At 33.9% G+C, this 25,950-nt stretch overlaps 1 protein-coding gene across 4 annotated transcripts in view; it reads left to right on the forward strand.

The window, feature by feature from the left end:
• Window positions 1-8,212: 8,212 nt before the first annotated feature.
• LOC143691496 (natural killer cells antigen CD94-like) overlaps window positions 8,213-25,950 on the forward strand; it is a 66,402-nt gene continuing 48,664 nt past the window's right edge. Inside the window, exons 1-6 of one of the 4 annotated variants that reach the window (XM_077170023.1) lie at window positions 8,213-8,441; window positions 9,723-9,815; window positions 9,962-10,024; window positions 10,883-11,034; window positions 11,816-11,919; window positions 12,751-13,092. In XM_077170023.1, coding sequence (XP_077026138.1) covers window positions 8,435-8,441; window positions 9,723-9,815; window positions 9,962-10,024; window positions 10,883-11,034; window positions 11,816-11,919; window positions 12,751-12,871 — 540 coding nt within the window. In that variant the 5' untranslated portion in view covers window positions 8,213-8,434 and the 3' untranslated portion in view covers window positions 12,872-13,092. Of the gene's footprint in view, window positions 8,442-9,722; window positions 9,816-9,961; window positions 10,025-10,882; window positions 11,035-11,815; window positions 11,920-12,750; window positions 13,093-25,950 lie in introns of those variants that run through there. The other 3 variants (XM_077170025.1, XM_077170024.1, XM_077170026.1) reach the window with 3 other exon arrangements.

Raw genomic sequence — 25,950 nt, forward strand, 5'->3', positions numbered from 1 at the left:
GTAGAGCTGTGTTCCAGTAGCCATGTTTTTTGAAGGTAATTGTATAATGATAGAGCTTTCGCAATGTGACTGTGTGGTTGTGAAAAACTTGTGTCTGATGCTTCATTTGTCTACCTTACCGACAGATGAGTAAAACATATGGATTAAAAAGGCAAGTAAGCTATAAGATTTTGCTACATTGTTTATACTTTTTGATGGTCAAAGAAAGTAAATATGTGACACTTTTTTCCAGTGACCTTTTACCTTCTATTTGTACATTTCCACTTATATCATAGAGATAAACAATAATTTCAGAAATGGATGTAGAGGCAAATGACTCATATTAATTCATAAACAAATATTTGTTATGTGCTTATGACAGTCAGGTACTCATTAGGTACTGAGAATACAAAACTTTATGTGTTATCCCAACAAACTTACAGCTCTATGGTGAAGTCACAAAAATATATCTCTGATGACAGTTCCTTGAAAAACATACCATGATTAAGCTAAGAACCGGGAGCTATGGTAGCATATCTAAGAGTCCCTAAACAAACTGATAGTGTAAAGAAAAGAATCTTAGAGGCAAACTCTAAGATAAGTGATGGAAGGTGAATTTTAAAAAAAGAAAGTTTTAGAAAAATTATCAGAAAAAGAAAAAACTTTTGCAAAGAAACTCCAATTTCTTTAAAGATGTGCACACATCTGTGCAACTCTCAGTTAGGATGGAATACTTTTTGAGGAATTTGCTGGGTATTGGTGATTGCTTTTGACATGTGGAACTGCAAAAATATGTAGCATAGTTTTCAGAGGCATACTACATTAAAATCACAATAGAACCAAGAAAAGTGAATTTATGCAGAAACATAAAGCTGATACAGTAGTACAAGTATGAGCTTCATCTGACCTCTTAATACTACTGGAGAAGAAAGTCATACTGTTTCTTCAAGTCTTTTGAGACCAATGACAAGCAGAAAAAGCTCTTTAGAAGTTAATTTTGTTAATTGAGAAGACCAACAACTAGGGCTAAGGAAGTGGCTGTCTTGGCCAATAACCTATAGGCTGCCTTCCATGGCTGAAGGCCTAGTGAGCCCTACTTGTGTGCACAAGAGTAGAAAGTGCTGAGGCTCAGGACACTTTCTGGTAGGACATGATCCTCTGGGCAGGATGTTTACTTCAAACTGTAGCACTAAAACTAGATGTGGTCCAAGGTTTACTGACCACAGGCTAGTGGCTGAGAAATGAAAGCACAAGAAGTGTGGCTACTACCAAGTGAAAATTTTGTAGCATTGACTTTTCTATATAATTATGTTTGGGTAGTAATGGAAGTCAGAAAAGATAAATTCTAAAATTCACATGGACAATGAAGCAAATTAAAAGGACTGAGAGAAACAAAGCTGAGTCTTTTCATGGGAATATTGAAATAGAAGTGAAATGATGAGCAACATAAAAGTAAAAACTGCAACATACTTGAAGAAATATTTATTAATAACCTATTATACATTCAACTAAGTATTATGCAGTGGACCATGAACCGATAATGCCAATTAATCCACTGTAATACGATAAATACAAGAAAGAGTCTCCATATATCTTGAATGTAATCAACGTTTTGGGGGGAAGAGAAGTGATTGCCATTTTGGAAAATAATATTCCTGGCACAGTTTCCTGAGCTGTAAAATGAGGGAGGAAGGTCAAATAATTTATTTGCCCCATTTCTGTTGAAACTCCCTCTAATTCTAAAAGTAATCACTTTTATTGGATATGTTTTCTTTTACAATTATTTCACTATATTAACTTAGCCCATGAAAGGGCCCTTCATTTTCTTGTTTGATATCTATATGATAGAATGGAACAGAAAAGTTATCTTAGAAATAGTGAATAAACAACTATAAACATACAGTGACTGTTTACAAAATTACTCTCAAGTGATATGCATAACTTATAGGTCAGGCAACTACAAGTTTCTATTAGAGTCCTGCTTACTTTTTGCCTACATGTTTACTTGTTTGTCATTTAACTTCACATTTTTGGCCTTTGTCACCATGCCAAAAAAATCATGTCAGTGTAATAAATTTTCCAATAAGCTACTTTTTGCCTGTATAGTGTCCTTATTTCTATAGAATAGATCTAAAATAACTAACTGCTCTACCAAAAGATAAATCAGAATTAATTGTACTATATATGAAGAACAAAGACTTTCTCTCTTTCTTGTCCCATTAGACTGGTAATAATTTTACTCACATGATAGATAATAAAGTATAAATTTTGTTGCTGCTTTAATTGGTATTTCATTGGTAACTAGTGCCTAGGCAACTTTTCATTTTTTATGGATAAACTATATATCTTATATGAATTCATATATTCTAGACATTCTTGTTAGAATGATTTAACCTTGTATTAATTAACTTTAGGGTTTTAAATTAAACATAAGCTTATATGAGTTTTATATATTTTTCCATTATTTTTCTTAACTTTACTTTTAGAGTTTTGACATTCAACTATAATGGTTACACAGAAAAGTGTTATTTTAGAATTTCATTGATTGATTTTTGTGATCTTTAAAATTGCTTATGAAGTTTTCTGTTACTTTATGTTTATGCAAATATTCCTTATCATCTTTAAATTGCTTTATTTATTTAATTTTTGGTTAAAGAAAAGTACAATAAATAATTGATGAGAGCTAGAAGACAATATAAGAATATATTTAAAGTGCTAAAAGAAAACTGAGTAAAACACAGCCTAAAGGATGAAAAATTCATAAAATAGAAGATACAGGAAACAGTAGTATTTGAAGCAATAATGACTGAAAAATATCAGCAACTGATAAAACATATCAAGCTGCAGATGAAAAAAGTGTATTAAACCTAAAATAGGACAAATAAAAAAAATCGTATTTTGGTACATTGTGGTAAAATGCTTAAGAAACAAAGACAAAAGGAAAATCATAAAAGTAATCATGAAGAGATACATCACTTACAAGGGAGCAATAATAACACAGACAGCAGACTTCCTAACAGCAATTATGGAATCTAGGAAACAATATAAGAATTTATTTAATGTGCAAGAAGAAAATAAATTCAATATAAGATTCTCAACACAGACAAAATCATTTTCAAGACTGAAGAAAAAAGGGAAAAGCATACTTCCTAACAGAATTGAAAGAAATGAAAATTTAAGAAACAATCAAAGAAATATAATAAAGTAGTTCTTCTTAGCGAAGAAAAATTATCCAATAAGGTAAAAGAGAAATGAAGGAATGAAGAGCAATGAACATTTTACACATGTGAATGAATAAAGAGCAGTAACAACAATAAAATCAATGTTCTGTGCAATTTAATATATACATAGAACTAAAATGCATTACAACCAAAATTTAAAAGGCAAGAAGTAGATAAGTGTGATTAACCTCTCCTGAATTTTTCTCATTGCCTGTGAAGTTACACTCTAATAATTACAGTTATATGCAAACTACTCATATAAGACTCCAATATATGTTGTCAAGGGACAATGTTGTAATATCTCAGTTAATCATTCAAATGATAACAAAAGATCACATAACTACTAAATTGTTAAATGAAGGTCTTGAATAATAAGAGAAAAATGTAAATAATTATAATATATAAAGCACATAATAAATTAAGCAATAAATGAATATAATCAACAAGGTGTTAAGAGTGGAGAGTACAAAGAACACGTGAAAGAAGGGGTGAGTATAAAAAGAGATAGTAAAATGGCAGATATAAATGCAAGTATATTAATGATTTTAATCAATGGTAAAGGAAATCAGTGATCCATTTGTGTTGTCAGTTTTCATTAAAGTCTACTGTACTGTAATTGTAAGAGATATAACTTACATGTAAGTTTGAAAAATAAAAGAATAGAAAAATATGTAATAAGCATACATTAACCAAAAAAAATCTGGGGTAGCTATAATAATATTATGTAAGGATAATTCTCTCAGTAATTGACCTAAAAAGAATATTAAAACTAGTGCGGTTATAAAATGCCTAAAAGAAAAAAAACCTAAAAAGTATGACTTGATTGATAAACTGGACTCAACAATTTCCTTCAGCCTGCTTATGTAATTTAAGGAATGTGGAATAAGTATAAGTTTATGTGGAATATTTATTAAAAATTAGTCATGTATAAATAGTCATTAATTTGAAGTGATTAATTTTATGATCACTGAAACAAAGGACTGAAATAATATATAGTTTGCCCTCTGGAATAAAGCTAGGACATTTATAAAAAGAACTAACTAGAAAATCCTTAAGTATTTGCAAATTAAGCAAAAAGCTAATGTATCAGAGAGAAATTAAAATGGAAATTATGAAATGCAATATATTAAAACACATGAGATGCAGCTAAATATTGCTGAAGGTGGAAATTCATAGCCTGATTGGAAAAGTAGAAAATTTTCAATCAATAATCTAATAATCTGTCTGAAGATGTTAGCAAATGAACAACAAACTGAACTGAAAGAACAATACAAGTGAGGATGCAAATAAACAAAATCAGAAATGAGAAGGGGCACATTACCACAGACCCTGAAGACATAAAAGAAATCAGAAGAGGATACTATGAACAACTATACACCAACAAACTAGACAACTTAGAAGAAATGGAAATTTTCCTGGAGACACACAAACAAGATACATTGACTTAGGAAGAAATAGAAGATCTCCACAAACCAGTCACAAGTAAAGAGATTCAAACAACCATCAATAATCTTCCTACAAAGAAAAGCCCAGTGCCAGATGGCTTCACAGGGAAATTTCATCAAACATTCTGTAAAGAACTAACAGCAATCCCTGCTAAACTTTCATTAAAAAATGAGGGAAAAGCAACTCTACCTAGCTCATTTTATGAACCTAATATCATTTTAATACCAAAACTGGACAAAGATGTTATGAGAAAGGAAACTTACAGGCCAATCTCCCTAATGAACATAGATGCAAAAATTCTCAATAAAATATTAGCAAATTGAATCCAACAGCACATTAGAAAATTATACACCAGGACCAAGTAGGGTTTATACAAGGAATGCAAGGATGGTTCAACACAAGAAAATCAATTAATGTAACACAGCATATTAACAAATTGGAAAGGAAAAATCACATGATTATTTCAATTGATGCTGAAAAAGCATTTCACAAAATTGAGCCACCTTTTCTGATAAAAACACTCCACAAAATAGGAATCAAAGCATTGTACTCAATGGAGAGAGACTGAAAGCTTTCCCCCTAAGATCAGGAACAAGACAAGGATGACCATTGTCACCACTATTATTCAACATTGTGCTAGAAGTTCTAGCTAGAGCAATCAGGTAGGACAAAGAAATAAAAAGGCATCCAAATTGGAAAGGAAGAAGTAAAATTCTCATTATTTGCAGATGATATGATACTATGCTTGGAAGATCCTGAGAAATCTACAGCAAAGTCACTTGAGATAATAAACAAATTCAGCAAGGGGTGGGATATAAAATTAATGTGTAAAAATCAGTAATGTTTTTATACACAAGCAATGACATAGCTGAAGAGTCAGCTAAGGAAAAAATTCCATTCACAATAGCAATTAAAAGAATCAAGTACTTAGGAATGAACTTAACTAGGGATGTAAAGGACTTGTACACAGAGAACTGCATAACATTGCTAAAAGAAATCAAAGGAGATCCAAATGGGTGTAAAGACATTCCCTACTCATGGATAGGAAGGCTAAATGTAGTTAAGATGTCAATTTCCCCAAATTGATCTACAGATTCAACACAGTAGCAATCATAATTCCAGCAACCTACTTTGAAGATTTGGAAAAGCTAATTACCAAATTCATTTGGAAGGGAAAGAAACCTTGGATAGTTTAAAGCATCCTAAAGAAAGAAAAACAAAGTGGAAGCATTAACATTCCCTGACATTAAAACCTATTATAAAGCCACAGTGGTCAAAACACCATGGTTCTGGCAGAAAGACAGAAGCATTGACCAATGGAATCAAATTAAGAGTGCAGAAATAGACCACCAAATCTATGGTCCACTGATTTTTGACAAGGACCCTAAATCTTCTAAACTGGGACAAAATAGTCTTCTCAATAATTGGGCGTGGAAGAACTGGATATCAATAGTCAAAAGAATGAAAAAGGACCCCTATCTTATACCCTACACAAAAATTCACTCAATGTAGAAGTAAAAACTTAAAATTGTGAAATTATAACACATGTCAAACTCTGAAATATGTTTTACAGCTAGTTGTGGTGCTGTGCTTTGAAATTTATAGCTTTTTTGTATATATGTTATTTTTTCACAAAAAAAGAAAAAAAAGTCAATTGTGATGATAAAAAATATTTAAGCCCTCTAGCCTTCTATATTCTGGATGAGCTAGAAGGAAAAATATGAAAGGATTGTATGGTAGCCCATGACAAACTGGAATCTGTCCTGTAACTACTTGTCGAAGAGTGCTTTGAAAACTATTGCTTTTTTATTTCTTTTCTTTGTGTATATGTTATACTATACAATAAAAAGAGTTAAAAAGGAACAATATAAATGAAATAAAGATTGAGAAAAATTAATAAAATAAGAAATCAGCATGTAATTTAGTGTAAGAATGAACAAATGCTGTCACACAGAGCATGAGGAAATTTCTGAAACAAAGTTGCAAAAGAAGCACATAAAAGCATTATATAGTATATGAAAGACACAGAATGTCAAAGATTGATCATGTAGTAGGACACAAAGAAAACATAGTAGCTTTCATAAAGTGGAGATATTCTAATTCAAAATTCAAGAAAAATGAGCCACAAAATAAAATAAAAAATACACAAGAAAGGAAGTATTATATATATATAGAAACATGTATTAATGTAGTAGAGAAATAAATGTAGATTAAATTTGTAAACTAAGATACTTATTTTAAAAAATCAACAAAAAGGTAAACTACTTTAAATTTAACAGACTAAGAGAAAAATATACATATACAGAATAAGAAACAAGAAGAAATGAATAAAGTTCTAGATTTCAGCCATATTGCTGGTTGAATGAAAATGACTCTATGCACAAAATGCAGACAAATAAGATGGAAAACTTTTGACTTCTTGGAAACTGAAAAATCAAGCCACCATTTGATTTCTTTTTGTTTGTTTGTTGCTTGGATAACAAGTCCATGTTTAAAAAATGTTCATTAGAATAATATTAGAAAGCCTTAAAAAAAAAAAACCAAGACTTATTTTGGCATCATCTTTAAATGAGGCTGAAGGGTTGATTCTATTTCTAGATGCTAAATCATAGATTAAGACCCCTGCTGCAAAGATGCTAGTCTACCTTTTCACCCCACATTTGAAATCCTCACTAGAATCCTCTTATGAAAACAAAAAGATGTAAATTAAAATATCAGTACTTTATCTGAGTAAGATAGTACAGTAAACAATTGTAATAAATAAAACAAGGTTTATGAGAAGAGCTGTGATCAAGTTCAAAAGACTCTAAGGAAATGGAACATTGAAGCTTAAAGGAAGCTTTTAAGGCTACTGCTAGTATGTCACTGACAATGTAAGCGTTTATCAGCTGAGGCATGTTTACAGCACGAGTTGAGTGTGTGTGTGTGTGTGTGTGTGTGTGTGTAACAGTAAAGTGAGGACACTCTGGTTCTACCCATTTGAATTTTGCCTGCCTTGGATGGGTTAATGAGGCAGGAATGGGAAACACAAAATGACAAACAGAACAGCTCCTCCAGGCAGAGAAGAAATGAAAATCTATGTAAATACAGACAGAGAGTTGGGCTTGGGATGAAATATACTGCCTGTGTGCCCTGGAGCAAGATTGCTTGGGTTCAAATCTAGTGAACTTGGGCAAATGACCTCCCCCTTCTCTGCCTCAGTTTTATCATTAGGTATCCATAGTACCTTCCTTATGAAGTTGTCCATAGTATCTTCTATATGGAGCTATTTTGAGAAATAAATGAGTTAATATATGTAAAGTGCTTTACATTGTGTTTGGGATGCGGTAAATACTCAATTAAATTTACAATTATGAAAAGAGGGAAATTATGTCTAAAATTTTATTGCACACAGTAAATTTACCTTTCTTTTGTTTGTCCATCCTTTTTCCATATTTTTCAATATAGTTTTAAAAGACTTTGAGGTTCAAACATTAAAGAAACTCCCTCTCACCTTCTGTGCCAATCAGAGTGTTCCTATTACAAAAGTACACAGAGAATTTCCTGTATTTTGTTACCCAGAACATTTTAGAAGCCAGTAATTGTACTGCTTCTTCCTCATCATATACATATGTGACTCACCAATAGATGATTCAACACATTATTAAGAACACAATTTTTTTCTTTATCTAAATTTCTTCATATGCAACTTTCGAATACCTTACCTACTAGCTAAGCTCGGACGTCCAGTACCGCACTTCAAGCACTCATCAGACTTTTCCTGAATCAACTTTGGAACATCATTTCTCATGGCAGGTATGTGCAACCCCAATCAGAACATTTTTAAAAATAAAAATAAATAACCAAAAAAGTACGTAAGGGTCTGGCTAACATCAGGGCAGTTCATTGAGAGAAATAGGGATATTTTTATTCTTGCCATGTGGAAGCATTTTCTGCTTTTAATGCTTTGATTCTTCATCTGGGAATTTAGAAATAATTTCTGTAGCTTCTCTTACAGGTTTAAAGAGTACCTTCTGATATGTATATCTCTATATTGTGAATGAATAAAAGTCTCTAATTTACCTTGTTTGTTATGATCAACATAATTGCAGAATAGAACTAATTGGAAAGTGCTAAACATGCATGACACATGCTTAAAAGTGTTCTGTAAAAAACTTACAGTTGAGTTGTGTCATCCAAAAACCATTCAGATTACTTACTGGGAATGCCCTGATGTAATGAAGTGTTTCCTAAAATTACACTGTTTTGGGCTCAAAGTTGCATAAACAGGTAAGTGGGGTATGAGCAGATGTAATATTCTTGTTCTGTGAAATGTATGAAGCTTGGTAAATTATTGCCCATGCATTGGATGTAGAACCTCTCATCCCACCAGGTCCATGATGCTCCTATCTCTTCTCTTTCCTATAATGTCTCTATACAGCAATGAGCATTTAAGACATTTTTCAAACCTGAGCTTGCATTGAGATTAGCAAGGAACATTCTCAAATAGTGTTACTGAGTAATAATAGTAGAATATGTTAAATGAAAGACAACTTAGACAAATTTGAATTTGATTTCTGACTTGGATAATTACTAGCTTTGATGCCTTGAGAAAATAACACTCTTCTTGCACCTGCAATTTTTTCATGAATCTAATAAGAATCATACTACCTACCTTGTGATTTTGTTGAGAGAATAAAAGAAAATATCAATCATATAATCCCATAAAGCACAGCCAATTTTTCTCTTTCAACATGAGATTGATAAGTTTCTTTGTCCATTTAAAAATAAATAGTACATCGTCTTTACTAGTATTCTGGAAACAGAGCTTTTAAGGAAGAAAAAATATGGATAAGCTCTTGAAGAATAAAGCATACCCAATCAAAATTATGGCATTGATTGGGATCCTGAATGGTTCAGTGGCTCATTGATCTGATAACTGCGTTATCAAATCAAAGACCTGGAGAACAAAAGATTTCATCATATATACATAAGATGTATCTGCAAAGTTCTTGGCTTTTTCACTGGTTTCTACTTTAAGAACTCAATCCCTATGTTTGTTCGTTAAATTTTTGCCCATTATCTTTTTTTTTACAGCTTCTCAGATCGCTCCATGGAGTTTGATTTCTGGGACATTAGGAGCAATGTGCCTTTCGTTGATGGTCACTTTGGGAATTTTGTTTAAAATTTGTAAGTTATTTGTAAAATTTGTAAATCTTTACTAGGATCAAAACTGTGCCTAAATAATTTCTTAATGAAGGTTATATTTTATTTATGTGTAAAGTTTTATAGATACACTTAACCTAACTACCTAAATTTCTAATCATTCCGTATAGTCTATATGAAAGAAAACATTCAATCCACATTGCCTCCAGGACCCACCCTAGAACTCCAGGAAGGTAGGTATTTATTCATAGCCCATACTTTCTTCTCTTTCTTCCTTCTCATCTGCTGGTATTTATGCCTCAGAATATAGTGCACAGAGTTCTGCAATGCTAAACCATACACACCCAGGCAGTCTCAGCTCAAAGTCCAATTTTTTAATATATTTTCCGCAAATGAGTCCCACATTTTCTGACACTCTTCTGTGATCATATAGCATTTCATTCATATCTTATCCCTACAGCCTTAATGCCATTCATTTTGCAAGTATTTGAGTTTCTACCTTGCTTCATGTCTTCTGTTACTGAAGATAAGAAATGTTGTAGACACTATCACAGTTTAACTATATACCAGACTTCAAATTAATTGTTTCATTTGTCTTCATTTTTGAAAAACAAAAATTCAAAACATATCCTGTAATTCTGCCAGTGCACGGTATTCTTTGCTGTCTCAGAATATATGCTGAAATGATCTCTTCCTTTAAATCTCTTTATCCAGTTAATTCCTTTTTATATGGTGGAGTTCAGCTTTAGGTCTCCTAGACAAATGCATTTCTTATAATCTCTTGCCATCCCATGCTTTGCTACCTGCTATTTTGACATACTGAATTTCGTTTGTATACTTATCAAATTACCATTTAATATACTTCAGTTCTATTTCTAGAATACAATCCCCATGAAGAAAAAGATCATGTCTGTCTGATTCAGATATATAGCAACTGAAAATAACATCTAAAGTACATTATCAAAGATTATTTGTTGAAAAAAATGAATAAAAAACAAATGTTTTTGAATAAGAAATGAGCAGTGAAAAATTCTTAAATCTCCAATGTAATCAATCATGTTGTATTCTGCCACCCTACCCACCCCCCTCAGGCGCTGACTGCTGTTCTTGCAGAGAAAAGTGGATTGGGTACCTGTGCAATTGTTACTTCGTATCTGATGAATACAAATCTTGGACAGAAAGTAGAGATTTCTGTGCTTCTCAGAATTCTAGCCTACTTCAACTGAAAAGCAGAGATGAACTGGTCTGTACTTACTGCTGTTTCCCACATGTTCTTTGGGAAAATATAATATCTAAGTAAACTGAATAATTTGGATCAAGTTCTTAATAATCAGATAGTAAACGGATGGCATAATTGAGCAAATGCATATTCATTCCCTGTACCTTGAAACAATTACTACAAAACCCACATAAAATTCCGCAAAGATTTATATCACTGGGATAAAACCAAGATGTCAGGTAAATTGCAAAAAACCTTTGAGGGAGAATTCAAAGTAGAATTATACTCATTTAAATCAAAGAATCAACAAAACAGTTTTGTCATTCTTGTTCCTTTTAATTGAATTTACAAATTGCTTAGTCAATATGCAGCTGTTACCAACTCTCTGAGATACAATGTAGGGTAAATATGGAGGCTACGACCACAAAAATTGCCCACTTCTTATGAAAAAGGGAAGGTGTTCCAGATATATACAGAAACAGTGTTGAATGCTGTTTGTGAAGGTTAAACCCATGAAATTCATCCCGTAAGATAATGTTCCTTTGGGAGGTTTTGAGGCTGGGATTTCTGATTCCCTGTGATCAGAATGAAATTATGTAGTGTTTTCTTCTCCATGAATGAGTTGACTGATAAATGACAAATACGGGACATGTGATTATGTACTTTAAGTTAGAAGTTTACAGTGCTTTTAGTTTGTGTGATTGATAGTCTGGGTGTGATACTGGGACATTGACGTTCTTAAAAGTACACTGTTCCCAGGATCAATTCAAATTACATTAATCTGTTTGTTTCTGTTTCCAATCAGGGTTTTGCAAGTTTTCTTCGATATTCTTACTGGATTGGGCTCTCTTACAATGATGCCAGAGGCGCCTGGTTATGGGAAGATGCCTCCACCCCCTCTTCTAATCTGTAAATATCTGTCATTCGTATGTCTTTTTTTCTTTTTTTTTTTTGCATGAAATTAACTTTAGACCTGATGTTGCAGTTAGCATTGAGGAGCAAAGGGAATGTGCCTCAGGCATGAGAAAAGAGAGTAAGTGCAACAGAATAACACTTATAGCCTCACCCAGGGCATTAGAGTTTATGCTCAAGTGACATGAAGTTAGTGTTCTTGTGCTCGTAAAGTACTTTTGGTATACCCATTATCTCATTTTCCTTTGGGATTAACACACAGATGCATCTGTGCAAGCCCACGTGCTCGCACATCCACTATGATTTCAAAGTTCTGGCAGTACAGAAAAAGCAGTGTATGCATTCCTTTATTTATTTAATCTGCAGGAGCCCCAAATTCTCAGCATACTCACAATGTTTCAAATATCCCAGGCTTCTCTTCTGTATATGTTTAACCATCGAATGTCATGTTCGTGGAATTTGCAATCTCATATAATAACAGATTTTATGCTGTTATTCGGTTTGCTAGACTAAATCAACCAAAAATCTTAAAACAAGATAGAATGCAGTATATCATACATTAAAACCATAAACAAAACCACCAAAAACAATTAAAGTTCCTGATCTCGAGACTACAGATTATTGGGGAAATAACTAAATTTTCTGTAACAATGTGTTCTGAAACCTGGAATACTGTGGTTATCGAAAGAAAAATAATGAATGTTTGATGCTGTATATTAATATCTCATTCAACCATGCTTATAAAAGTTCTATCGTTTGATAAAAGAAACATTCCCAATCGTTTACATTATCTCTCCCCTTATGTTCACATTATCTTCTTCCTTACAGATTTTCATTCGATCTAACTTCAAACCCAGGAAGCTGCATGTCATATAGTTCAAACCGAGGTGTTTTGGATGAAAACTGTGTGGAAAAAAAGCGGTACATCTGTAAACAACAGCTCATATAAGTGTTATTTAAATGGTTCTGGGTGGTAGAAGCAATGCAGGTTCAGAGGAACCGAGAGTAGTATGTCTTCTCTTCTGTTAATGATTATCTACTGGGATCTGTAAAAATATTTATTTCGTGTGTTATCATAAAATTCATAAATCTTTGAAATCATATGTTTTAAAATTGATGAAATATCTGTGCCTACACTTGCTTATACTCAAATAAAGAACTTTATGAAAATTTTGTTTATTTTGTTTTAGTACAAAATTTATTGTTTCTTTTTAAATTTTTATTAACGAAACAAAACAACATATCAATGTGAACATACTTAGCATATGAACATTCCATAGCTGGTATACAATCAATGGCTTACATACTCACCACACAGTTGATCGTGATCATGGCAATGAATACACAACTATGTGGTGATATTGTAAGTCATTTATTCATTGCCGTGATCATTTCTTAGAACATATGTATCACACCAGAAAAACAAATAAAAAGAAAAAAGAAAAAAACTCATATATACCATACCTTCTCCCCCCATCGAGCACTAGTATTTTCATCTACCCAATTTATTTTAACATTTTCCTCTAATTATTTATTTTTTTATTTTTAATCCATTTTTAATCATATTTTTTATTCATCTGTCCATACTGTAGATAAAAGTAGCATCAGACACAAGGTTTTCACAATCACACGGTCACTTTGTGAAAGTTATATCATAATAAAATCATCTTCAAGAAACATGGCTACTAGAACACATCTCTACTTTTCAGGCAGTTCCCTCTAGCTTCTTTAATACACTTTAAACTAAAAAGGATAATCTATATTATAACCTCCAGGATAACCTCTCAACTCTGTTTGAAATCTCTCAACCACTGACACTTTGTCTCATTTCTCTCTTCCCCCTTTCAGTCAAGAAGGTTTTCTCAATCCCTTGATGCTGAGTCCCATCTCATTCTAGAATTCATGTCCCACATTGCCAGGAAAGGTTACACTCCTGGGAGACATGTCACATGTAGAGCAGGGAAGGCAGTGAATTCACTTTCGGTGTTGGCTGAGAGAGAGTGTGGCCTCATCTGAGCAACAAAAGAGGTTCCCTGGGGGTGATTCTTAGGCCTAATTTTAAGTAGGATTAGCCAGTCCTTTGTGGGGATAAGTTTCATATGAAGAAACTCCAAAATTGAGGCCTCAGTCTTTTGACTTGGTTGTCCCCACTGCTTGCGAGAGTATCAGGAATTCTCCAAGTGGAGAAGTTGAATTTTCCCCTTTTCGCGCCATTCCTCCAAGGGGACTTTGCTAATAGTTCTTTATTCACTGTTCAAATCACTCTGGGATTTATCTGGGCTTCACACTGGATAAACTTACAAAATCACATGCCCTATTCAAGGTTTCATGTACTTATGGTGTTCAATTAAGCAGTCCATATAAGTTATTTTAGGAAACGCACTAGTCAAAATATAAATTTTGTACCAAATAAACATTTTTTGCTTTAGTCTCACAAAGACATTGAAGTTTTAAAATATGTTTAAAATATTTCTACGCCCTGCTATGTTGACATTTCTTTGTTCTTCCTCATGCAAAACCATTGTATTAATTTGTACATTTAGTCACTATCATTGTACACTCTAGGCATTCCTAGATTATACCATCTCAATCTTTACCATTTATCTTTCCTTCTGGTTTCATATGTGCCCCCAGCCCTTCTGCCTCTATTGTTCTCACATTCAGCTTCATTCACATTATTGTGCTACAATCAGGTAGTATTATGCTATCCATTTCTGAATTTTTACAATCAATTCTATTGCACAGTCTGTGTCCCTTCAGCTACAATTACTCAGTATCTACCCTATTTCTATCTCCTAATGTGTTCTATTCTTAGCTGAAATTCTCCAAGTTCATTCATTAATGTTAATTCATATCAGTGAGACCATACAGCATTTGTCCTTTTGTTTCTGGCTAATCTCACTCAGCATAATGTCCTCAAGGTCCATCCACATTGTTACATACTTCATGACTATATTCTGTCTTGCAGCTGCATAATATTCCATCATATTTATATACCACAGCTAGTTTAGTCACTCATCTGTTGATGGACATCTGGGCTGTTTCCATCTCTTGGCAATTGTAAATAATACTACTACAAACATCAGTGGGAAAACATCCGTTTGTGTCCTTGCCCTCATGTCCTCTGAATAGACACCTAGCAATGGTATTGCTGGATCATATGGCAATTCTATACTTAGCTTTCTGAGGAACCACCGTACTGCCTTCCACGGCAGTTATACCATTTTACATTCCCATCAACAGTGGATAAGTGTGCCTCTTTCCCCACAACCCATCCAGTGCTTGTCGTTTTCTTTTTTATTGATAATGGCCATTCTGGTGGGTGTGAAATGATATCTCATTGTGGTTTTGATTTGTATTTCCCTTATAGCCAGGGAAGTTGAGCATCTTTTCATGTGCCTTTTAGCCATTTGCATTTCCTCTTCTGAGAAGTGTCTTCATGTTTTTTGCCCATTTTTTAATTGGATTGTTTGTCTTTTTTGTTGTTGTTGAGTTGAACAATCTCTTTGTGTATTCTGGATACTAGACCCTTATCTGATATGTTGTTTCCAAATGTTGCTTCCAATTGTGTATGCTTTCTTGACAAAATTATTTGATACACCAAAGTGTTTAATTTTGAGGAATTCCCATTTATCGATTTCTTTCTTCAATGCTCATATTTTGGGGGTAAGATCTAGGAAACTGCATCCTAATACAAGTTTTATAAGATACTTCCCTACATTTTCTTCTAAAAGTTTTATGGCCTTATATATATTATTTAGTCTTTGATCCATTTTAAGTTAGTTTTTGTGTAGGGTTTGAGCTATGGATCCTCTTTCATTCTTTTGTATGTGGATATCCAGTTTTCCAAGCACCATTTATTGAAGAGACTGTTCTGCCCCCGGTGAGTTGGCTTGACTGCCTTATCAAAGATCAGTTGTTCACAGATGAGAGGGTCTGTATTAGAACACTCTATTTGATTCCGTGGGTGAGTATATCTATCTTTATGACAGTACCAGGCTGTCTTGACCACTGTAGCTTCATAATATACCTTAAAGTCAGGTAATGAGAGACTTCCAAATTCATTTTTCTTCCTCAGGATATTTTTAATTATTTGGAGCACCCTGCCCTTCCAATAAATTTGGCTATTGTTTTCTATTTCTGAAAAGTAAGTTTTGGGGATTTTAACAGGTATTGCATTGAATCTATAAATCAATTTAGATAGAAATGACATCTTAACTATATTTAGTCTTTCAATCCATGAACATGGCATACCCTTCCATTTATTTAGGTCTTCTGTGATTTCTTTTAGTCATTTCCTGTAGTTTTCTTTGTATAGGTCTTTTGCATCTTTAGTTAAATTTATTCCTAAGTATTTTATTCTTTTGGTTGCAATTGTAAATGAATTTTTTCTTGATTTCCCCCTCATCTTGCTCATTACCAGTGTATAGAAAAAGTTCTGATTTTTGAGTGTTGATTTAGTAGCCTGCCACTTTGCTGTATTCATTTATTAGCTCTAGAAGTTTTGCTGTGGATTTTTCTGGGTTTTTGACATACAGTATCATATCATCTGCAAACAGTGAGAGTTTTACTTCTTCCTTTCCAATTTTGATTCCTTGCATCTCTTTTTCTTGTCTAATTGCTCTGGCTAGAACTTCCAATACAGTGTTGAATAACATCAGTGACAGTGGAAATCCTTGTCTTGTCCCTAATCTTAGGGGGAAAGTTTTCGGTTTTTCCCCATAGAAGATGATGTTAGCTGAGGGTTGTTCATTTATTTCCTTTATCATGTTAAGGAAGTTCCTTTCTATTCCTATCCTTTGAAGTGTTTTCAACAAGAAAGGATGCGGAATTTTGTCAAATACCTTTTCTGTATCAATCAAGATGATCATGTGGTTTATCTGCTTTGATTTGTTGACATGGTGTATTACATTAATTGATTTTCTTATGTTGAATCATCCTTGCAAACCTGTGATAAATCCTATTTGGTCATGGTGTATAATTCTTTTAATGTGCTGCTGCATTTGATTTGCAAGAATTTTTGTTGAGGATTTTTGCATCTATATGCATTAGAAAGATTGTTCTGTAATTTTCTTTTCTTGTAGTATCTTTGTCTTTGGTATGAGGGTGATGTTGGCTTCATAGAATGAGTTAGGTAGCCTTCCCTCCTCTTCAATTTTTTTGAAGAGTTTGAGTTGGATGGGTACCAATTCTTTCTTGAATGTTTAGTTGAACTCACATGTGAAGCCATCTGGTCCTGGACTATTCTTTTTTGGGAGCTTCTCACTGACTGATTAAATTTCTTTACTTGTGATTGTTTTGTTGAAGTCATCTACTTCTTCTTAAGTAAATGTTGGTTGTTCATTCCTTTCTAGGAAGTTGTCCATTTCGTCTACATTGTCTAGTTTTTAGAATGAAGTTGTTCATAATATCCTCTCATTACCTTCTTTATTTCTGTGGGGTCAGTGGTTATGTCTCCTCTTCCATTTCTGATTTTGTTTATTTGCATCCTTTCTCTTCTTTTCATCCACCATGCTAAGGGTCCATCAATATTATTGATTTCTCATAGAACAAATTAGTGGTTATGTTTGATTTTCTGTATTTTCGTGTACTCATTTTCATTTATTTATGCTCTAATCTTTGTTATTCCCTTCCTTTTGCTTGTTTTGGGCTTAGTTTGTGTTCTTTCTCTCATTCTTCCAAGTGAACAGTTTCTCGATTTTTGTTCTTTCTTCTTTTTGATATAAGCACTTAGGGCAATAATTTCCTTCTTAGCACTACTTATGATGAAGAAACAAGTGTTAATTTCAATAAATGAGAAATACTTGCAATTTATCCAAATAAGTTCTAATAGGGCTACAAAACAACTTTTCACATTCCTGTATGAAAACTGATTTAGGAAAACTATATATAAATTTAAAGTTGAAAGATGCAGGTTAGAATGTATCATTTGTCAAAACATCTCTACTCAGACTAAGATAACTTATACACTTGAATTTTCTGGATATTTAAATTTTTTTTGGCTTTATGGTTCATATGTTTCCAGAATAAAACATTCATTTAAACTTAAAAGATGTATACCTACATGCTTTTCTCCTTGTATTTACGTAATTTGTCACGGTGTACCAAAACACCCCAAATTTAATGGCATAAAACCACAATCATTTATAATTTTTACTGTTTCTGGAGGTTGGCAGGGTGGTGCTCAGCTGTGATAGCTCCCTAACCATTCCATGTAGTGTTGCCTGGGCTTATCATGCAACTGCAAATTGGACTGCAGCATCCATGATATCAACTTTTATATCAAGCTGGGTTGGCTTCAAGACTGGGTTTGTCTCCGCATGAACTTTCATCCTCATAGAACTGCTCCCTTCTTGGTCAGCTCCTCTTCCAGGGCCTCTCTCTCAGTGTGACCTCTCCAGCAGGAGAATCCACAGTGCTTTACAGGGCAGCTCTGGTCTTCAACAGAGCAACAGCTCCTGGGACCCTTAAGGCCTAGGTTATGGAACTTGAGAAACATCACATCCACCACATTCTATTGTTCAAAGCAGGTCCCAGACACAGAGGAGATTCAGTGAGTGAGTGAGGGAACTACACAAAACTATGCATAAAAGGAGTTGACATTTTTTGGGGGCCATTTTGTAATATTCTACCCCATATATTCATCAATTACCAATTTATTCACAAGTCAGTAAAAGTGAAAACTGAAATTCAGCTTTCACTGAATTGTGCTACTGAACATCAATGTTTGGGGTCAGAGATGCAAAGGCAGTAAATCATATCCTATGTCTTATGTTCACAGATTTATGGATTCTGGTTCCTTTTAGGATTCCATTCAGTCTATCAAAAATAACATATTTCACTTGATTGACATGGTGCAGAAAAAAATCTATCAGAATCTGGACATGAGAAGATGGCTTGGTTGTATTTGGGATTTAGAATGGATTTTGGATGATCTAACTACATTATTTTCTATTTTTAAAGGTAGCAACATTTGGGTTTTATACAGGTAAACACAGGGAAAGAGGTAAATGGGAGGGCACCACTAGCCTTAAGTATAACACCTCTGGATTGTATGTTATTTACTGACAACTCTGCCTAAACTGTATTTGAATAACAATTTTTTGGCTTTAAAAGATAAAAAGATGAGAGTGAGTAGGATTTGGAAGATGAAATTGTAAATTAGGAACTCAATTCTGCCATTAGTTGATTCTGTTAATGGTATGCAAACAGCCTAGTGAGGTTTAGTTATTTCATGGTGGATGCTATGAATAACTTAAGCTAAGTGCAATGTTGTTCCTACCAGCCTGTAGGGTAACCCACAAGATGCAGCCACCAAAGACACCGCTCGCATCGCCCCACATACTCCCCAAGCAAAGCTCACCAAGATGGAAGAACGCTGCACACAACCAAACTGGCACACTATTGGAAGCATTTTGGTGTCCAATCATGTGAGACAGGCCACTCTTCCCTTAGCTTTGCTCCTGTGGATCTATGTTTCTGCTTTAATCCAGCCAAGAGATTGGGAGCACTGCCCAGTTTTTATCCTGTACAAAAGATTCCCCTTGCTTTGCAGCCACTCTCTTGTTTCCAGGATTCTATTAAGTGCTAAAATGGTGACTCCTATATTCTGGTTGAGCAATTCCATCAGGAAAAGGATAATTAACCTGACCCTTCGCTGAAAGGGATGATTGACCTCAATTAGAGGCACATGACTCTGTCTGATTCTGAGAGGCAGGTAGGGGGTTAAAGTATAAAAAACTTTTCCTTCTTGGTGTTTTAGACATGGATAGGCTAAACAGTCCTTTACTGTTCTTGTAGGCAAGACTCCTGAATGCAACCTAATCTTGATTTTGGCTCCTCCTTTGTGCTGCTCATGAGGATGTTGTCTGCTCTTATAGCTTACTAAAGAATAATAACTGAGAAAAGTTTATAAATAAATCATCTGTGGGGTTTTATTTAATCCTCTGTCAATCATTCCTATTTATCTCTTATAAGTGGTAAGCAGTTAGTGTGAAGCCTCAGAAAACAGCTGGGCATATTCTTCCCTAAGAACCTTAAGGGCAGATATTGGAGATTTCTGATTAAAAGTACGTATCTTTATCTACTTTTGTAAATAGACTGAAAGAACATTCTATGTGACATTCTCTAGTAAATATAGGATAATTTAGGATTCTTAACAGAATGTTGGTCATTTTATATTTGTATATGTAGATTTAGTATAGAGAAGTATTTCTAAGATCAGATTCTACATTTCTAAGTAACCATTTGGGTTCTACTAAAAATAAACTGACACATGAATAATTGTGACCTCATCTGTGGTTACACCACCTTTAGAGCTTTGTTGAAATATCATTTTCACTGTGAGGCCTTCCCTCACAGCCCCATTTAAAATTTTATTAGTATACATCATACCTATCCCAGCTCTTTCAATTCCCCTCCTGTGTTTTCTATTTCTCCTTGCCTCTTAATCCACCTGACAAACTATTTTACACATGCATGTTCTTACCACCAGACTCCTGCAATGGAGTTAAAATAGCACAAAGGTGGCCACCTTTGTCTCTGCTGAGAACCCAGTATCCCAGCACCTGGAAGGGTGCCCAGTCCAGAGCAGACAACGGATGATCATTTCCACGATTGTATTGTATTTTCTGTATTGTATTTTCAAAGAATTTTTGAAATTCTTTGAAACTGTATTGTATTTTCAAAGAATTTTTGATGCTTGGTTTTGTAAGAGTAGTAAAATCTTAGCAGCTTAATTACAAAATATCTTTAAAATAGTGATTTCTTTCCAAAAATATTGTTTTTGATGCATCAGATATTAGCAACTTTTCCACTTCACTTGCATCCATCAAAATCTTATAATTACAAGGGGAAATACTATTCTGTTTTCTATAGGGTATTGAAGAGGAGGAGCGAAAATAATTCAGATTAACTAATGGCTGTTTCAAAACATTTGAAATATAATTTTAAATACATGACTAAAGGTAGAAAATATTTTTTACTCTTCTTGGATGTCCCCCATGTGTTAATCAACACTTTCAGTTTTCCATAGTGGAACAAATGACAATCAAAACTCAGTTCTTTGCAAGAGTAAGAGAATCAACTGCATTGAAAAGAGCTGGGAGTAAATAATTAAATATTTCATTTAAAAGTAAATAGTTGGTAATTAATAATTTAAAACTTTGAGACTAAAGCAAAAAATGTTTATTTGGTGCAAAATTCATATTTTGACTAGTGCATTTCCTAATATAACTTATATGGACAGCTTAATTGAAAACCATAAGTACATGGAACCTTGAGTATGGCATGAGATTTTGTAGGTTTGTCCAAAGTGATGCCCCAATAAATTCCAGAGTGATTTGAACAGTGAATAAAAAAGTATTGCAAAGTCCCCTTGGGGGAATGGTGAGAAAGGGGGAAAATTCAACTTCCCCAAGAGGAGAATTCCTGATATTCTCGCAAGCAGTGGGGCCAACCAAAGCAATAAGCTGAGCCCCCAATCTTGGGGTTTATTCATATGAAACTTAAACCCACAAAGGATAGGCTCAGTCTACTTAAAATTAGGCCTAAAAGCCACCCCCAAGAGAACCCCTTCTTTTGTTCAGATGTGGCCTCTCTCTCAGCCAACATGACAAGCAAACTCACTGCTCTCCCCTCTCTACGTGGGACATGACTCCCAGGGGGGTGGACCTTCCTGGCAATGTGGGACAGAAATCCTAGAATGAGCTGGGACTCAGCATCAAGGGATTGAGAAAACCTTATCAACCAAAAGGGGGAAGAGAGAAATGAGTAAAATTAAAAGTGTCAGTGTTTATCCTGGAGGCTATACTTACACATTAAATAGATACCACCTGTTTAGTTAAAGTGTAATGGAGAGACTGGAGGGAACTGTCTGAAAATGTAGAGCTGTGTTCCAATAGCCATGTTTCTTGAAGATAGTCGTATGATGATATAGCTTTCGCATTGTGACCGTGTGGTTGTGAAAACCTTGTGTCTAATTCTCCTTTCATCTACCTTATCGACAGATGAATAAAACATATGGATTAAAAATAAATAAATAATAGGGGGAACAAATTTAAAATGAATTTAGCAGATTGAAATGCTATTGATCAATGAAAGAGAAGGGTAAGGGGTATGTTATATATGAATTTTTTTCTGTTTTCTTTTAATTTGTTTTTCTGAATTGCTGCAAATGTTCTAAGAAATTATCATGATGATGAATATACAGCTACATAATGATATTGTGAGTTACTGATTATATAACAAGAATGGAATGATTGTATGGTAAGAATGTTTTGTTTGTATGTGGTTATGTTTCATAAATAAATTTTAAAAAGGAGATTTGAACAGTGAATAAAAAAGTATTTGCAACATCCCCTTGGAGGAAAGGTGAGAGAGGGGGAAAATTCAACTTCCCCAAGCGGAGAATTCTCAATATTGTCAGAAGCAGTGGAGACAACCAAAGGAAAAAAAAGTAAATAGAATGCAGGCCATTTCTGTTTCTGTTTCAATTTTCTGCACTTTAAAGCGTTCTATAATCAGGAACATCTCATATTAAGGAAATAACTTAAAAAACTTAGAGTACATTATGTAAAAAATTGTTGACTATCCAAAGATAGCAAGATAAAATAAAATCATTTAGCATGACATAGAAAAATTTTCTCAAACAAGGCATAATTTATATTTTCTACTTCATCTCCTGAAACAGACTTACAATACCTAACTTGATTGCCTCAGATCATGTCGTATAAACTTATATTATTAATAACCTTGTATTCTAATTTTCTAATCTTTTCACTAAGCAAAGATCTTAAAATAAAATATACCACTTATTAGCACCATTCTACCCCTTAGTGTATGCCTAGACCATTGTAAATATTTATATGTAGTACAAAGTAAAGATACTTTAGACACTGAAGTAAAATGATAATGTCTATGTTAAACTTATATGTTTCATGTAAAGATTTCTCTTCTCTCCTTCCCTTACTCGCTTTCCCATATGCAAACCACATGCCCTATGTAACAGAAAGAGCAAGGTGTAATTTATCTTCAAACAGAGGGAAGTAATTCCATAAAGGGCCCTCTACATTCATGCTCATGTCCTCTTCAAGTAAATTATTTAATATCCTGAAGTATCACAAAATTCAGAAACAGATAATTGCATATACAGACTGATGAGTTTTTAAAATTAAATTGGGCTTCACAAAAGGCAACATGGAAAGAGAGAAAACAGGAAATAAAGCATATATGTAAAGACATGCCAAAACTTTAAAACATATTCTACATTATATGAGACAATGGTGGCAATATATTTTTCATTATCTACTTAAATCTGGATTTTGCCTCCACCAGAAAAATCAGACTGAACATAGCCAAGTGGGTGTGCATGCACATATTTGTTTATGAGTATACATTTAAATAAATTTTTTATTACTTAATAAATACATATCTAATCCATTTGTGGATATTTACATATCTAACCTCAACAGAGACTAAAATTCCTGGATAATTGTGGCTAAATAACATGATTTTCCTAGAATTATTCAAAATGACTCAACATTTTGAACTATCCTAAATTGAGAAATTAGTAAGACTCTCAACTCAGCCACTGGTAACAAAGGGAATTTGAGTACGTCTCCTCATGTACCTCTGTGTCCACAACTATGACATTTAGGAAGCATTTTTGCCAGTTATAGATGGTTGAAGATTAAATAAAATAATGCATACAAAATATTTGACACAAAGCTTGGCATACAGTAAACACAGAAGTTATGTTAAATTTTATGGAAAAGTATTCATACAACCAATCATAGACCACTTCTCTACAAACGAATTGTGAAACAAATTTTAACGTTTTATCAATAATCCTTTCTATGATGCTTTATTTTCAGTTTATTTTAGCTTATTAGAGCTTGGAAAGGTGTAAATCCACTGGTACCCACTGGATGAGTGTTTTGCCAGAAAGTTAAAAGATGGATTCTTTAACAAAAGATCACTAATCTATTTCTTAATCTCCTCTTTAGGTACTGACATTTCTTACTGTTCTTAGAGAATCCCTTTTCCTCTCCTGTCTCTTTTCCTTTAACCCCAGGTTTTATCAGAAGATTCCGGATCATAGAGCTTTGCAGAATTATTTTTGCACAAAGGCCAAGAAAGAGACTTGGCAATATTCCATGATACTTAGTAAAACTGCTTATGATTTAGACTACAAGAAGTGAGCACTTTGTCCACTTTATTTGTTATTTCAGAATGAAATCCCTTAAGGCGTGCCCAGCAGCTCACCACAGAAAAACTGTTTCCAGCCACAGAGGAGTTGACAAGTTGGAGCTGCAGACAAGCTCTACAGCTTTCATGAGGTTCTAACACCTCGCTTAAGTCTCCTACGATGTGCTGACTTATTAATTAGAAGATAGTTACGTTAGGGGTTGAAATTAGAAAATTTTGAACAAGTTATATTTTTTCAGCACTCTAGTTTTAAAGCCTCTCCTTACTCTAAACAACTGGAAATGTCAGTGTTTTATTCAAAATAAAATTGTATCACCATTTTTGAACACTTCTTTTTATGTACAGACATTTCACTTTATAACTTAAATATTAGGCTGTGTCAAGTGCCCAGAATGATTTAATGATACCCAAATCTTTCACACTGTCCTGTGTCTTGCATTTGACCCTGAGTAAACTTTTATGAATCAGATGCTGAGTTGGTTGCTGCTTTGGTTTTAGTATTGGTTTATTTTTTGAATCTTTTGGCGGGAACCAATTCTCTTGGTACTTTTAAGTTGAAGTGGTGTAAAAAGAGGAGGCTTTCTTTTATTAATGTTTCCGGTTCAATAGCCCCGAGTGAATTTGTAACAGTTAAAATAGCAACTGTCAAATGATACCACACTCAGGAAAACAACAAGATGATATACAAAGTCCAAAATAGAACTGTAAAGATTTTGACTGACAAATCAGAGATTAAATCAATACAGTGTGTTGAATAGGAATTAAAAATGAGCATCTTTCCATTGTCCAATATTTCATTACTTGGATTAAAGCAACCAGGTGGTCATCTCTGCCCCTCAGTAATAACCAGGTCATTTGTACCAAACTGTATCCAATGAAACACGTTCAGAGTGTTTTGCTTAATTTTCACATATTTTTCATTGCCTCCCAAAGGAAGTTGTGGGAAATCTGGTTTAAGAAAATACTGATTAATTTCTCCTCTCTAATGGAAATACTGGAATTCTGAGAATTACAGCAACTCGACTGTCAACGTTTTGCTTCATTAGAAACCAGATCACACTTGCGACTATCTACAACACACTTTGGCCCAGATTAACTAATTAACAAATGGGATCTCTAAATGATGTCAGAGTCTACATCACTTACACAAAAGGAGTTGATTTGGTCATAAAACATCTCCATACTTTTAACTCTTTTGTTTTATAATATAACATATATACAAGGCAAAGAAAGAAAAAAGCAGTAGTTTTCAAAGCACTGTTCCTCAAATTGTTACAGAACAGATCCCACCGTTGTCATGGGCTATTGTATTAGATAGGGTTCTCTAGAGAAACAGAATCAACAGGAAATATCCATAAATCTAAAATTTATAAAAATGTCTCACATAACCATGGGAACCTGTCCTATATCTGTAGGGCAGGTTGTGAAGCTGTCAACTCCGATAGGGGTTCTGGATGCACTCCACAGGGCAGGCTGGCCAGCTGAAAAAGGAAGAGACCATGTCTCTTCTGAATCCTCCTTTAAAGGCTTCCAGTGATTAGATAAAGCATCACTCAATGCAGAAGACACTCCCCTTGGATGATTACAAATGGAATCAGCTGTGGATGCAGCCTACGTGATCATGATTTAATTCTATGAAACGTCCTCATAGCAACGAACAGGCCAGCACTTGCTCAACCAGACAAACAGATACCACCACATGGCCAAGTTGCCACACGAACCTGACCACATCAGCTACCATACCATCATCTCAGATTTTTCCTTCTAGCTGCTGCAGAACATTGGAAGCTAGAAGAAATAAACACTTCCTTATCATCACAA

This window comes from Tamandua tetradactyla, chromosome 7 (assembly GCF_023851605.1).
Source record: "Tamandua tetradactyla isolate mTamTet1 chromosome 7, mTamTet1.pri, whole genome shotgun sequence".
NCBI lineage: Eukaryota > Metazoa > Chordata > Mammalia > Pilosa > Myrmecophagidae > Tamandua > Tamandua tetradactyla.